The 16,172-nt window shown below is 50.0% G+C and overlaps 1 protein-coding gene across 6 annotated transcripts in view; it reads right to left on the bottom strand.

Annotated features, from left to right (window-relative positions):
- Tet3 (tet methylcytosine dioxygenase 3) overlaps positions 1-16,172 on the bottom strand; it is a 105,701-nt gene that overhangs the window by 10,331 nt on the left and 79,198 nt on the right. For all 6 annotated transcript variants that reach the window (XM_050164883.1, XM_050164881.1, XM_050164880.1 and 3 more), the window contains 6 exons: positions 11,098-11,191; positions 7,725-7,933; positions 6,746-6,896; positions 3,972-4,061; positions 3,420-3,557; positions 413-749 (listed from right to left, as the gene is read on the bottom strand). In XM_050164883.1, coding sequence (XP_050020840.1) covers positions 413-749; positions 3,420-3,557; positions 3,972-4,061; positions 6,746-6,896; positions 7,725-7,933; positions 11,098-11,191 — 1,019 coding nt within the window. The remainder of the gene's footprint in view (positions 1-412; positions 750-3,419; positions 3,558-3,971; positions 4,062-6,745; positions 6,897-7,724; positions 7,934-11,097; positions 11,192-16,172) is intronic.

Genomic DNA, 16,172 nt, shown 5'->3' with positions numbered 1-16,172 from the left:
GTTCCCTGGGAATCCCCAAAAAACTTCAAGGTGAAGAGAGATAGCTGTGGAGAGGCCATGTCCGCTCTGCCATCACTCTGTCTGACCCCAGAAAATGCCTTAGCTTCAACTGAAGCTCACCTTCCCAAGTGTGGGCTTAAGGTCACAGCGGAGGACTCCTGTCAGGGGGGAGTGGGCGCTCAGACACTCACAGCCACTTCCTATCGTGGACTCTGAAATAACGGCCTTCTCCCCAGACACACTGAGCGCTCACTGGAGAAGCCAAACGCTGTGCCTGGTGCTTCATAAGACTCCTTTCTGATAGACAGAGTCCTCAGGACCTCCCCTCCTAAGTGGCCAGTGTGACGTGAGGGGGAGGTGATACCCCTTGAGGACAGGGCCCACACCTGTGCTATAGTACCCCTTTGCTTACCTGGGTCAGTGGTGACGCCAGCCAACTCCAGAGCCTCCTGCTTGATCTTCTCTGGTGTGCTCAGCTTCTCCTTCTGCAGTTTTTTCTTCTCAGCTGCTGCCTTCCTGGCTTCTAGCTGCCGCTGGCGGCAAGACTTGGCAGGCTCAGGCAGACGCCGGACCTCTCTAGGGAATGCGGTGAGCACCTGGATGGCCCCGCTGCTCACCTTGGCATTCTGGTTCTCCTCACTGCCAAATTCATCCGTGCTGGCCATCTTGTAGAGGGGTAGTACGTGCAGCTGCTCATCCTCGGGGACCTGGCCCACGCAGCGATTGTCTTCCTTGGTCAGGGTGCAGACCTGCCCCACAGGGAGAGATGGAACTGGAGTCCATGTTTGGAGAGAGGGGCCTGGGCTTACAACCATGTGACCTCCACAAAGTCCTACCACCAGCCATTCACCTTGTCCCATCGCACTCTCCTGACCACAAGGTTCTAAAAACTAACAGCACAGCGCCTGAGGGGCAGCTTTCAGAGGCTCAGTTACGCATTACCTCTTATACCCCAGTGTGGCTCACCTGGGACGAGGGGACCTGCTCTGCCCGTAGTCCACTGTTGTGGTGCTGTGCCACACTAATGGGCAAAACCTTCTCCCTGAATCCTGACCGCTCAGCTCCTTTGCTTCTAAGGTAACCTTTCTTTTTATTAAAAATGACCTCAGAACACGCCTTTCATCCCAACACCCAGGAGGTGATACCCCTTGAGGAAAGGGCCCATACCTGCTCTGCGGCATGTATGCCCAACTACACATGCTTCCACACACACACCACTGCTGTTCTGGGACCAGCTTTGTTTAGTCAAAGATGGTGAGCTGTCCATTTGGTACTGCTCTTTCTGTTTTCACTGTGTTCTTCTACGAGCCAAACAGAAGCTTTAGACTGTCACCGTGCTGACTCCATGACTGCTCAGGTCCCCACTTGGGTGTCACTCTCCCCAGCTTGGCTCTTCCCAGAGCACAAGTCAGTCTTCAGACTGCCTTCTAGGGACCCGACGTCTGCCTATATTCCAGCTGCAACTGGCCCTCAGTCTTGTGCCTTTCCCCTTCTCTAACACCCTATGCCACCAACACCAGAGCAAAAGTCAAATACAACAAAGGGGGAGGCATTATGGGAGCTGCCTCTATCCCTAACACACCTAAGAAACCTTATGATTGTCAGCAACCACAATCATGATTAAAAAATAAGCAAAGGACACAGATGGGGGTACCCTCAAAGATGAGATTAAAAGGGGCAAGAGAAAGCGGGCAAGACTTTCCGCCTCTTCAGTGTCTAGGTGTGTAAGAGGCACACCTCACTGAAGCAGATGGAGATTAGAGACTGCAGGAGTCGGTGTCACAGAGCAAGTACTAAAACTTGTGACTGTCACTGTACACCGGGCCTCCAGCACAGAGCTGCAGGGCCTCCTCATGGCACATGGGTGGGGGAACTGTGTGCAATCCATCACCAAGTGGCCATCGGTGGGGGAACTGGTTAAATAGCAGGCATCAGAGCTACACATGAGGCTTCAACACATTTAATAGCACTAGTTATGAAAAGCACGCCCAGGGACAGCAGGCAGACACGCTGTGGCCCCGTGTACGTGGAGTTTTATATAGCTGTACATGGCCGTGGTCACACACAGCTGTCTGAAGAGATGGCCACCAAATGCTGACTGTGGCTTTCTTTACAAGATTTCAGACAAGTTTTCTGTCTCTTTGTTTGGTTTTTGAGACAGGGTTTCTCTGTGTGTAGTCTTGGCTGTCCTAGAACTTGCTCTGTAGACCAGGCTGGCCTCGAACTCACAGAGATCTGCCTGCTGCTGCCTCCCATGTGCTGGGATTAAGGGTGTGCTCCACCACGATCCAGCAACTTGGTTTTCTTTTAAATTATTATTATTTTTTATTTATAAGTGTGTCTGTGCCCATGTGAATATATGCCACAGGTGTCACAAAAGCCAGAAGAGGGCATCAGACTCCCTGGAGCTGGAGTTACAGGCTGCCGAGAAATAAACTGGGGTATCTGAAAGGGTAGCAAGTTCTCTTAGCAGCTAAGCCACTTCTCCAAGTCCCAACTCCGAAAGTTTTCATCACGAGGGGATGGGGCTCAGTGCATAATGCTATTGCTGTGCAAACTCAAAGAGCTGGGTTTAGATCCTCAGAACCCACATTAAAAATCCAAGCATAAGTGGATCTCATCTTACTGGCCACCAGCCTAACTGCCCAGCTCCAAGTACCAAGAGACTCTGACTTAAGAATAAGTCTATAACCCCCAAAGGCAGACAGCTTCTGAGGAAGACAAGAGGCTGACCTCTGACCTCCATGCACTCATAGCTGCCCGCATGTGCAGACCCGCTGGCATGCACATGTACAAATTTTAAGACATGAAAACTTACAGAAATTTTGCGACTAATAGTTAATCTTTAAGTAGTAAAGATCACAGGAGCGGGGAGGTCAGGTGACCTACCAGTACTTTGCTCCTTCGGGCTCCCCAGTGTCCCCATCCTGCAGCTCTCTTTATCCTAGAGGCCCCACCCTTTTTCTAGCATTTCAGGTCTGAGCCTCCAGCCTTCTGCAGTCCAGCTGAAAGTAAGCATGGCTCCAGCACCGTTCCCTTGAGGGGGTCCCCACCTCAGCCAGTCTTAACCGCCCCTCTTCTCCAGCACTCACACCTCTGGAGAGCCACTCCCACTCTCCAAGTCCTCTCTCTCCTGCCTGCTCTATCTACAACCAGTGCAGCCTAGCGGCATCGCATGGAAGACTCTTCCGTGTCTCATCCGCAAACCTCATCTCTGAGTAAATGCACCCGTAGGCTCTGGTTCCTCATACGACTCCAGTCACCAGTCCACCTACTGTTGCGAGGGTTTTCTCCAAAGAAGGGCAGGAGCAGGTCATCTAGCCAACGCTAGCCAGGACTCTGAGAATCCAGTTCTACGTCCTTCCCTATAACGAGCAAACCCATAGCTGGCTTCCTCCACTGGACCCAGGCTTCCTTACCACTGTGCACCCATTGTAGAGGTTATGTTGGTCCTTGTGGGCGTGGGCACAGAAGTCCATGCAGGCTGTGACCCCTGAGAAGGGCCGCCCTTCCTTCAGCCCCAGGCGGCAGTCGATTGCCACTTCCTCATTGGTCACCTGTGTGAAGGTCAAGAACAGTGTTCAGGAGGCCAAGTGACTCGTCCTGATGCTGTACCTGGGATCTAGGTCTCAGTGAAAAGCAGGTTAAGGTTCACAACTGCCTTGCGATTCTGGGCCATGAGAAGATGCTTTTCCAGTTGAGACGCCCAAAACCTGAAGGAATCACTCTCTCCTAGGTTAGCTCAACTGTGCTAGCCTAGGTGGAGAGGAACTCAAACCTCTGCCGAGGAAGCCAGGCCAGAGGTGCCAGGGGACGACCAGGGAGAGGGGATGGAGAGCTAGTGCAAGCTGTATAAACAAGGCATCTTAGAAAGCACACAATGGCTCTAGGAAACCGCTAGGCTGAGCTCTCCCGCTTTCCAGCTTCAGAGAACCTGAGTATGAGACAGACAAAGGTCCAGGCTCCGGTACCTGATTCTGATAGGCCTGGGGGGCAAGCTGCTTGTACAGGGGAGCAACTTCAGTGGCCAAGTCCTGGAAGCTATTCCGGAGCACTTCCTCCTGCAGAGAGAACAGGTAGGTTCATTCAGAGCTGCCCTACCTGGCAAACTTCCTGCCAGGAATGACCGCCACCAGAATCACCGCTGGGCAGCATGGGGCAGGCAGGAAGTCAAGAACTCGCAGAGATTCAGAGTATGCCTCTGCTGTGTCCATTTTAAAGCTGCGGATACTGAGGCTCACTGCGGGAAGGTGCAGTCACGCTGACGGCCCCGCTACTATGTCAGTCACGTGCAGCTCAATGAGCCCAACACAAGACAGCAGGCCCTTGCTCTCGGAGCTGAATCCTGTGGGTCACAGGGGTGGATGCTTGTCCCCATGTTAGAGGAAAGGGAAGGGGAAAATGACAGGTCTATGCTAGAGACACACGGCTGGCCTGGCCCACACACAGCCTGTCACCAGTCAGGTGTCAGACAAACAAATCCAAAGATCTGGCTGCTACAATCTTCTGAAATGCAAGTTCGTGATGACCTGGGTCCCTCAGTGGCTCCAGGTGGTTCCTGTACTAGACAGAAAAATGTCTGCAGTATCAAGGAAGGTCCACAGGACGACTGCTTGTACCAAGTAGTGACCGCTCTCTTATGTGAAGCAGCTGGCATCTCTGTCGCCTCTCTGGCCTTTAGCCACTGGGGCTCGCGGGGAAGCGAGGCCATGAGCGTGACCATGGAGCACATATGAAGGAAGCACAGAGTAGCGGACAGCAGGGCCCAGTCGTCAGTCAGTGCGACCAATGTGGTACCGCATCAGGGCCTGGCCACCTGCTGCTGTCCGGATGCTGCCACCAGCACAGCGAGGCCGAAGGAACATAGCGTCGAGGTGAGGCTGACGAGCTGGAGAAGCACCGGCCTGGGGAGGAACCCCACCTCCTTCACCATGAACCACACGTGGGTCTGAACAAGTCACTCTCCTGTCTGTGAAGCCAAGTAACACTGCCAGGGCAAACGGGTGGTCCTGGGATAACTGGGATGCGTGTGAACCCAGAACACAAGTGCTCAGGGCATGGTGATGACAGACCAGGGATGGTCTGCGGAGAAACTAAGCCATTATCTTTTTATTCCTGACAAGTCATAGGTCCTGGAGATCTTTAACCTACTGAAGCAGCCACATTTTCCCCTTCAGAAGAAGGGGGTCTTAGCTTACAAAGAGCTATCAAATTAAGAGTCTATTTTAATTTTACAAAATTATCTAAAAGGTTTGGGGGAGGGCCAGGCAGTGGTGGCGTACGCCTTTAATTGAGAGGTAGAGGCAGGAGGATCTCTGTGAGTTTGAGGCCAGCCTGGTCTACAAGAGCTAGTTCCAGGACAGGCTCCAAAGCTACAGAGAAACCCTGTCTCAAAAAACAAAACAAACAAAAACCCAAAACAAACAAACAAACAAACAAACAAAAGTTTTTGGGGAAAAGGTTCTGAATTTGAGAAAAAAAAAGATTTATATGTGTGTGTGTGTGTTTATGGCATGGGTATGCTGGCGCCTGCAGAAACCAGAAGAAGGTGTTTTGTCCCCTAGAGCTGGAGTTCAGACACGAATGCAGGACATTTGGAAGATTATCTGCATGGCGCTCTCTTAACCATCTCTCTAATCCCTCAATGTGGTTCATTTTACTTATGAAGAACAAAGCCAGGAAGATGTGTACATGGGCTATGGAGCACAGAAGAGGTGTCCAGTGGATGTCCCTGTCCCCAGGGGAGTGGGAGGTCCTTCTGGCACTAGGATCTTCAAGCTCTGGAAGGCCAAGACTGGCATCAGGATGCCTGCCTGTACTCTAACAGAGGGGCCAGTCCCCTGACTCCTCCTACAGGAGCACAAGCGGAAGGGAGGGGAGCAGAGGTGAAAAGACAGGGTGCTCCTTCTGAGACCACCTCTTGCTATGGCCACGGCAGCATGGAGCACAGAAAATAAGGCAGTGGAGAGATGGCCTCAGCTGACACTCAGTGATCTTCTGCCCTTGGTGGAAGCTGCAGTAGAGACCCAGAGGCCCTTGTTCTGTTGTGGTGGGGATAAGAGAGAGGCCCAGGAAAGGAGAACAGGGTGAGAAGTCATACAGAGGTCCTCATTATAACAGTGACTGTATATGTGGGCTACCACCCAGTGCACCAGGACAGGCCCTTAGCACGGAAACAAGAAGGGCCTAGATATGGGGCTGGGGATTGATTTAGCTCAGTGGTAGAGTGCTTGCCTAGAAAAGGCAAGGCCCTGGGTTAGGTTCTCAGCTCTGGGGGAAAAAAAAAGACAAAATAACAAATAAGGATCTAAAAGTCTGTATGATGCCAAAAATGTCTGCTCAGCCCAGTGGAGGATGGGATACCTCACCAAGCCCAATAATGATTCAGAGTCATCCACAGAGAGGAAGGTCCTCCTTCCTCCTATAATCCTTCCACCCTAAAAAATGTCCCACGAAGAGAAGAAATGGCCAGATCACATTCAGATGAAAGATCTGCATTTTTGTCAGAAGTATTCAGAATAATTTCTTCAAATCTGCTGCTAAGTGGCAAGAGTCTGAGGACCCATAGCTGGAAGTCCTCAGTTTTCATATGACCTGAAAACAAACTTTCCCAGCAGGTAAGGCTGCTGGGAAATCCCAAGCAAGGAAACATTTCTGCCCATCTGCACTGCAGAGCTGGTGAGGGTGCGGGGCAGGGGGGTGAGAGGGTGAGGGGGACCTCTGTGCCCAGCACGGCTTTCCTCACCTCCTTGGGATTGTCCCCCGTAAGGCGGAACTTGCGTGGCGTCTTGCTCCGAGCGTATTTACAGCCATTGAAGTACATGCTCCAGGAACAACCGAAGGAGAAGGAGGCACCACAGGTGTTGGGGTCTTTGCCTTGGCAAGCGCAGGTCCGGCTGCAACACACAAGACAGGCCAGGCATACAAATGTGATCTGTCTTTGGTGGCACTGCCCTGCCCCCACAGAGGACTGGTATCCACCAGCCTCTGATGACAAGGACTTCTCTTTCCACCCCACGACTCTTCCAAGTTTTCCAACACAGGTTATTCTCTGAACACTCATGCTCAGTGAAATAAGTCTGTTCAGAAGGTCACGTGATGCTGAGTCTATCAGTGACATTCTTGCAGAGGCAAACTTAAAGGGACAGGAAAGACACATGGTTGTTGAGGGCTGGGGGAAGGGTTCTGGGTGAAGGGCACAGGGAGTCACGTGTGCTTGCACATGTAGACACATGTGTGTGTGGGGGGCATTCTCTCCTACTGTTCCTGAGGAATGAACTCAGACTGTCAGGCTTGACAACCGCCTAACCCCACTGAGCCATCTCAGGGACCCCGACTGTTAACCCTGACTGGGCTATGTGACTATGGATAGTTACTAAAATCCTCCGAACTGCTGGGGGTAATAATACCAGTACTTCAGAGGCAGAGGCAGGCAGGTCTCCCTGAGTTCAATGCTAGCCTAGTCTACACAACTAGTTCCAGGCCAGCCAAGGATACAATAGCAAGACCTTGTCTCATCAAAAATAAAACAAAACCCTCCAAACTATATACCTTAAGAATAACTTTACTGAAACTAAATACATCCCAATGAAAGGATAGGAAAATCCAATGGAGAGAGGTTACTGTTGATCTGGGGCCAGAGCCCAGGGCTGCCCAGCATCCCAGTACCCGCTACCCAGGACCCTGCAGTCCCATCATCCACCCACTGCCACTCCAACACATACTCATCATTGAGGCCACATCTCCGGCTGGTAGGGTTCCCGTACTTCCGGAGGGTATCAGTGAGCTCCTGGTAGAGGGTGTCTCCAAGGCTGCGAGGGATGCCCTCCCAGGCCAGAATCAAGATGATAATCACGGCGTTCTGACAATGGTGGCCTGCCCGATGCCGCACCAGACACAGCAGCTTCTCCTCCAGTGTGTGTCTTCGGATCACCTGCAGAGATGCAAGACTGAGCTTTACCCTGCAGCACCCACACAGCTCTGTATGGTATGTGCCCCTCACTACCCCACAGACCTGGAGCTGTGGGTCTTGATGTCAGTACCATTCGGGAAGAAGACACACAAAATTTTAAAACAGAAAAATAGAAACTAATTATGATAAAGTCTAAGACATTTGTGACCGCCGGGTGGTGGCGACACATGCTTTGAATCCCAGCACTTAGATTTCTGAGTTCGAGGCCAGCCTGGTCTCAGAGTGAGTTCTAGGACAGCCAGGGCCACACAGACACAGTCTCAAAAATCCAAAAGATGTTAGTGACCAACAAAAACTTAAAAGTAAAAATAAATGAACCTGTGAGCCAGAAATATAGTGAAGAGTTGTATGATGTCCCGGCGCGTTCGCAGAGAACGCACTGCACATCTCTGTGTGCTTACACTCGGGGTACAGCACTAGGGAAAACAGTCTGAACTTCCTCAAAAAGCTAGGTATGGTATCAGCGTACAACCCACAGTTCTGTGGGTGTGAAGGTCAGGGAAGGACCCGGCCTGCAGACAGATGCAGTCATATCTGCCACTGACGCTGTGCAGGTTACACGGAAATGAGTGGCGGTGTAGGCACCACCAACACCACCAACAAGGAAAAGGCCTGATACACGGTCGGGGCCTGGTGGGCATCCGCTCATTGAAAGCTGGGAGTCTAGCTCTCCTTGACCACACAGGGAACCCAGCCTAGGGCAGCCAGCTTTTCTGGTTTGTAAGAAAAAGTGAAAACGAAGAGTTTTACATAGCCTGTGCCATACTTCCTTTGAGACAGGATCTTACTATGTGGTCCTGAACTTACTATGTATGTAGACCATGCCGGCCTTGAAAACACAGAGGTCTGTCTGCCTCCCAGGCGCTGGGATTGAAGGTGTGCACCATGGTACCTTGTACATTATACACGGATGTGTGTGTGTGTTTGTGTGTACTCGTGAGTTTATGTGAACCACGTGAGCACAGAGCCGCCAGAGGCCAAAAATGGCCCTGGATCCCCTCTAACTGTAGTGAAAGTCCTAACCTCTGAGCCATCTCAACAGCCCTCAAACGCCTTTTCAAAGTCACAAGTACCACACTTTATGTTACTATGAAAATTTCGCATAATATAAAATCTACCACGTTTAGCGTACATTTTAGTGGCTTTCAGCGCCTTCACTGTGCTGCATGCCTACTGTTTCCTCTAAAACTTCTACTCCCAATAAAGCTAAGACTTCATAAAACGCCAATGCGCCAACTCTTCCCTTCTGATACTCTTCTACCCGATATCATCCTTCTACTTTTTTTTTAAATTAAAAAAATGTAAACATTGAGTGTGTTTGTGCATGCCCTTGTAGGTCAGAGGATAACCTTTGGGAGCCAGCTCTCTCCTGTCACCCAGTAAGATCTAGGGACAGAATTCACACGGCAAGGCTTATGTTCAAAAGCCTTTACCCACTGAGCCACCTTGCCAACCTCACGATTTGACTTTTATTTTTGGTTGCACTGAGAATTGTACCTAAGGCGTGTGCGTCCGAGGCAAGCACTCTATTTCTGAGCTATATTCCCAGGTTTCAGCATGGACTTTCTGCCCCTGTAACCCGACTCTGAAGTACCTCATATATGTAGAATCATATGCAATCTATCCTTTGACAACTAGCACTTCTCAGTTCCTGCAAACCTGACAGAATATTTTGCATTTTGCATGCTAAATGACATGCAGCCTGGATCATGAGGTCAGGGTCTAAGGCAGGGTCCTAATGATGTCATCCACCACTTCCCCGCAACAATCAACTATCACTTATTAAACTGTGTCTTGGAGTTCAGGAGCACACAAACAAGGTAATGGGCTGAATGTTACTTCAGGACTCCTCACATGGTTGCCTGGGTCCTGGCAGCCTGTGGGAGGCCCACTATAGGCACTGACATGTATCTGGAGGAGGTTGATATGACAGTTGTCCCTGGACCAGGGTTAAATCCAGGTGTACGGTCAAACTCTGCTCACCGTCCATGGCTAATGTCACTTCCCAGGTGGGTTCTCTGAAGAGGTAGGCAGCACCCCACCACATTAGACCTTTACCTAAAGGGTCACCTCCCCTGGGGGTGGAGGCAACATGCTTCACACTTCCTAAGAAGCACCAGGTTCTTTCGCTGTGAAAAGTCCTACAATAACGCTTAGGAAATGCTGAAGACAAGTATGTGGTAATTTAAGTCCAGGCAGCTGTTATTTTCACTAAATGCAGAGATGCAGAGGCAAGGAGTCCCAGAGAAAAGATGGCTGAGTGTGCAGGCGACACCCAAGTCAGCCGCATGGACATTCCTGCGGCCTTCCTGCCTTTGCATGTGGACCCTCCTCACCGGAAATGTTTCGACTCACTCCTAGCGCTGTGTTCCAGGCCAAGCCAGCCTCAGCATTTGTCCAGCCCCATCCCTCAAGTCCTAGAGCAGGAGGAGCAGCACAGCTGTCTCTTGGTTAGCCTTGTGTTTCCAGGTCTCTGGGACCTTGCCTCCAGGGTGCCCAAGGCACTGAATATAGAGACTGTTTTCCACATGGACCAGTTACCTAGAGGCCAGCTTATTCTAAGCCAGCTCAGCAACAACAGATACCCACGACTTCAAGAGCCATGTGAGCCCCAGAAGGACAAGGCTGAGTGAACTGGGGACTGTGTCAGTGACATTCTCCCTGACAAGAAGCCCAGGCGGAAGCAAGCCTCATCTTAACACTATCGAGAGGCCTCGTCTTGTCCCTCAGCTTGGCTCACACTGGTCAGCCTTCCCTGGCTCCCAGGTAGGAGACAAGAGTACCAGCCACTTAGACACACAGAAAAGAAGAACCAAACAAAATCCTCGGGGCAGGGTAACGGGCGGGATCCAATAATGGGCTAGGTCAGCAACATCGCCAGCTCCTGCCTTCCTGTATCCGCAGCCCTTTCCCAGAGGTCACACACAGTTCCTGACAGCACAGGGTGCCTGGTGCTGGCATGGAAGCAGGACAAAGACAATCAGCTGCTACTGAGGGTCATTGGTTCCAGGGCCCCATGATGGTAAATATGTTTACTTTCTACTCACTGGCCCTGCATGGGCCATGTGGGCCCAGGGGACAAGAAACACCCAGGCATAGCTTAGCTGTGGGGATCCAACACTTACCCACTTGGCAATGGGACAACCTCGAGAGCTCTTCCCCTCCTTCCCTGTGTAGATGACCTTCTCGATCCGGATAGCTTTCCCCTTTTCTCCATACCTAGAGAGGAGACAGAAGCCACATCAGCACGGTAAATATGCAGAGAGCACGCGACTTAAGAGGCTGGGCCGCAGGGTGCTTTAGCCTGGGATTCTGGCTACTGTGCTGGCAGAGAAAAGGCAGCAACTGGCCACAGTGTACCCAGGTTCCCAGGCCTCGTTTACACGCCACTCCTTTTCTCTTGTCCAATGGGTCTGTCTCTGTCCAGACAGAAGGACAGTTAGTACCCGACTCCTTCTGACCTTGAACCCATAGGCATTTGCACCCAGCACTACAGTCAAGGTCTCCTGAGTTAACTATTTATAAATTCAATATATTCAATATACAAATAACAAAAGTGTGTGTGTTAGGGGTGCTTATTGGTCTCTTACAGCCACCCCCCACACTAACCTCTGAATACAAGGATGCTAGGAGAGCAACTCTGCCAAACACAAATGCTGGCATACAGCAGACAAGGTCTCCCCCTAGTCCCCTGTATGTGCCTACTTCCTGGGACAACTATAGGGGCAAGGCTGGTTCAAATACAGACTGATGGTCAGACAGCCACTCTCTCGCTATATGACTTTAGCCACATTACTGAGCTTGGCAGGCCTCAGTCTTCTCATATGTAAACCGGATGTTGAGATAGCTCTCTACCACCCAGGCTTCATAATGTATGTCAAGGATCTTAGTGTGACGGAAGAATTCAGTAAACCTCTTTAACATAAAAGTCATCTTTTTTACTAGCTCTTCACTATCCTCTGGTGTGGGAGGTCCTTCTGTCTGTGTGTTGCTTTTATTGGTTAATGAATAAAGAACTGGCTTAGCCTATAGCATGGGAGGAGAAGGGCGGAGTTGGAGAGACGCCATGGAGCCGCTGCTGGGGATAGACGTGCTGAAACTTTGCTGGTAGGACATGACCTCATGGTGATATACAGATTAATAGAACGGGTTAAATTAATATAAGAGTTAGCCAATAAGAAGATGGAGTTAGTGGGCCAAGCCGTGATTTAATTAGTACAGTTTCTTGTGATTATTTCGAGTCTAAGCTAGCGGGGCGGCCGGGAACCAACAAGTTCCCTCCTCCAACAGTCCTCTGCAGACAAGGATCCCTTGCCATTTTGGCCTGCATACTCTTCCAGTCTATCTGTACTAACAGATCTCCTGACATGCTAGGGCATCTTTGCTCATTCTGGACTTCACTGAGAGTGTTTCCAGCCATCTCTCTGTATGAAGGTGGCTGGAGTTGAGACAAAGATGTCCTTCCTTTGAAGGGTACACTGAGGAAGTCCCTTTAGGATTGAGGGCCTTTAGCTCGGCATCAATTAACTTAGCAAATGAATTTTTAACACCTAGAAAGACAGATGACTAATCATCTTTAATTTAATCAATTAACATGGTATTTTTTAAAGGATTGGTTTATTCTATGTATGTGTGTGTTTGTATGAGTGTGCACACCTGTGAGAATATGGAAGTCAGAGGGCATCAGATCCCTTGCGGCTGGAATTAAAGGCATTTGCAAGATGTCTGGCTTGCTCTGTAGATGCTGACACCCAGACTCTGGCCCTTGGGATTGCAGAGCAAGCACTCTGCTAAGCCATCCTCTGGCACCGACGTGGGCAGGCTTTTTAAACAGACTTTAAAAATACAAGTCAAGTCCTTGTATTCTGCAGTGAGTTCCGTTTGATCATGACATTTAATAAGGCATAATGCTATCCCAATGACTGCACTTTTAAGACACCCCATTCTTCATCTCATCTGCTCCACTGTGATGAATCACTGTACCCCAGGACCCAGTGCACAAGGGCACTGATCTTGGATGCAGCTCAGTGGTACAAAGGTTGGCAATGATTAGTTCCCGTTAATCTATAATTTCTCTAATACCTATGTCTATCTTGCCTTTAACGAATGTCTTATGGGAAAATCAGTGGTCAAAGTGCTCTCCCTACTCTGTACTGATGGTTTCCTTTCCTTCCCTCCCTCCTTTTCTCCGTCCTTCCCCCTCCTTCCCTCCCTCCCTCCCTCCCTTCCTTCCGAGACAGAGTCTCACTATGTAGCCTAGGCTGATCTAGGAACTCACAGTCCTCATGACCTTAGATGCCTAAGGGCTGGGGTTAGAGGCATGCACCATGTTCTGCCGATACTTAGATGTCTTAAAAGTCTCCTTGTTGCATTTCCCTCATGGAAAAAGAAACAGAGTTTCCTTTCAAACACTGAACTAAGTTGTCTATCTAGCTCAGATCTTAGGGGAGGGTGAGAAGTGTTTCTGACCACATTAAAGGGCGAGGGCTGCCAATGCCTTATAGGAGGGGCTTGCAGACACCATTCAGCACGGCTGTAGTTGGACCCGACAGCACTGCCTTTGTTTGGTGCCTGGACAGGTCTCAGCTCAGCAGGCTTATCAGGACACGGCCCCCAAGGGCAGGCCTGGGACCCAGGTTTGTCTAGGGATCCCTGTCAGGAGACCAGCATAAGACTGCCACAGCACTCTCTCTGAGAGGGACTATCATATTCCCCACAGAAGGGTGAGCTGAGGACACCAGTGCTGGCACGGTGCTGGCTTCCTGACCAGCTCCTTCCCCACCATCGCCATCGCTGTGAGAAAGCACCTCAAAGTTTTCACTAGAGACAAAAAAGGGTGTGTGTGTGGGGGGGGGGAACTAAGTTGACTAACCAAGCTAAACTTTCTTGTTCCTTTTTTTTTTTTTAAAGGAAAAAAGCCAAGTGGTAGTAACACATGCCTTTAATTTCAGTATTCAGGGAGGCAGAGGTAGGAGGATCTCCAAGTTCAAGGCCAGCCTGGTCCACAAAGCAAGTTCCAGGACAATCAGAGCTGTTACACAGAGAAACCCTGTCGAAAAAAAACAAACCAAACCAAACCAAACCAAAAAAGGGGTCATAAAAGGGCTGGAGAGATAGCTCAGAGGTTAAGAACACTACTTCTTCCAAAGAACCCAGGTCCAATTCCCAGCATCCATATGGCAGCTCACAACCTTAAGTCTAGTTCTGGGACACCCGATGGACACCCTCATACAGACATACATGCAGGGAAAACACCAATACATACACATTAATATATTTTTTTTAAATTTAAAAACATTTGGGGGAAGTGAGTGTGCCATGGTGTACGTGTGGAGGTCAGAGGATAACTGGTGGAAGTCAGTTTCTCTTTCACCCTGAGGGTTTTCAGATTACACTCAGGTTTGACAGCAAAAGCTTTTACCTACTGAGCCAACTTGCTGGCCCCTTTTCCTCTCAGAACAGAACTCGATAACTGATTTCTGCTTTGGTTCTTTCTCTTTAAATATCTTACTTCCTGGCTTATCATGAAGAGTGTAAATTACCAGGCTCTGAGTCTGCAAGGTCCAGCTAAAGCATCAGCAAGAACAACTAACAACTTAGCCTATGGCTCTTGAAGGGTGGCTCCAGGCTCATCAACAGAGGTCTCACTGGGAGTGAGGTAGGCAGGGAGGGAGATTCTGGGGTGGGGCCCAGTGTCCTGCTTTCACAAGCCCTCAGCAGCTTTGGATTCCTGTTCGAATTTGAGACGCATCAAAGCTGGGCTCCCCCAGGGTTTGCTCGAGCACACTGATGAGATCAGTCCTCCCCAAGCTCAGAGGACCTGTGAGCAGTGCAGGCTCTGCAGTGCTGGGCTGCAGAGGACCCTTCCTTGATAGAACTCAGGCTCTGGGTAGTGGGCCATCTACCGTTTGAAGCTTGACTACTGACTCCAATTATCTACTAACGCCAGGACCTGGGTATCCTAATATGATGCCCATAAATCCACTGGGACATTTTAGAATTTGCTTTCAACTCCACCTCTCCTTCAGTTTTGTGCCTTACAAATAGCTAAAACACCAAGGTCTTCTTGATGTCTGTATATGCTCCCTCCCTGACTTTGGCCAAGCCCTGACAAAGCAGTCATACTACTAAGAAAAAGTGAAGAGAGAGGTCCAAAGTCAGCTGGGACAAGCCACAAACTTGACACCCTCGTAAGAAATTCACCATTCATCCACTTCCCTCCTTGTTCCAGAATGAGAAGACATCTATAAGACAAACTCAATGAAGACAGGGAAAGATGAGCTGCTGTACAAAATGTGGTCACAGGTTTTGTGCTGTTTTTAAGAGCTGAGCCTGGAAGAATTTATCATATGAGAAAAAAGTCATTAATAGCAACTCATAGGATTGTGTCAGCAAGATTCACGGGAGGCCTAAGCAGACTCCCACCACAGAAGATAAGCCCTCACCTTCCTCCCAGGGTAGGGTGAGTGAATCTGGCTCTCAGCTCACGGGCAGGCAATAGGAAGATGGAGGCACAACCTGCTGCATGACTCATGGAGCCCTTATAGTGAAACAAGCCAGGTGCTGAGGAAAATACAAGCGTTCCCAGCTCTCCCAGGGTTCCTCCCTGGGATGGCTTTCTGAAGAATCTATAGCTGGCTGTTATTTTTAAAGCAGGGAGGCAAAAAGGACAATCTTAACACTATCACTTCCTTCAGAGTCACGCTGCTATGATTAAATTTACTTAGACTTAGCCGTCTGGAAATCTTATAAGATCACTGACATTCCCCTCCCCCAAAGGAGTACAACCAAACAGCCGAGACTGACCCCACACACTCTCCCGACTCAGACTTGAGCAAACAAAGACCTGCAGCCCCTTACCAAAGCCACCAGCCAAGTCTGGAGTAGCGGACCAGACCCCAACACCTGAGAGGCGGAGGCAGGAGGACTAGGACATCAAGGACAGTTCCAGATACACAGAAAGTTTAAGGTCTGCCTGGGATGCCCAAAACTCTGCCTCAAACAAACAAATAAAAACCAAAACAACAATAAAAAAATCCACCACCACCATCAACAAAAAGTCCTTGTCCAAATGTGGCCTGGTGTAGTCTGTCGGCTGTAGCAGGCACACATACAAACACACATGGATCTAAGTCTCTTGTCCCGGGCTCAGGCGGGGGCCTTTAAATCAGGATTGCATGGCGGGGGGGGGGGGGGGGGG

Source organism: Alexandromys fortis, unplaced genomic scaffold (genome assembly GCF_014885135.2).
Source record: "Alexandromys fortis isolate MF-2015 unplaced genomic scaffold, M_Fortis_MF-2015_v1.1 scaffold_138, whole genome shotgun sequence".
Lineage (NCBI taxonomy): Eukaryota > Metazoa > Chordata > Mammalia > Rodentia > Cricetidae > Alexandromys > Alexandromys fortis.
The sequence above is the reverse complement of the archived record's forward strand: the minus strand, read 5'-3'. Positions and strand labels throughout refer to the sequence as shown.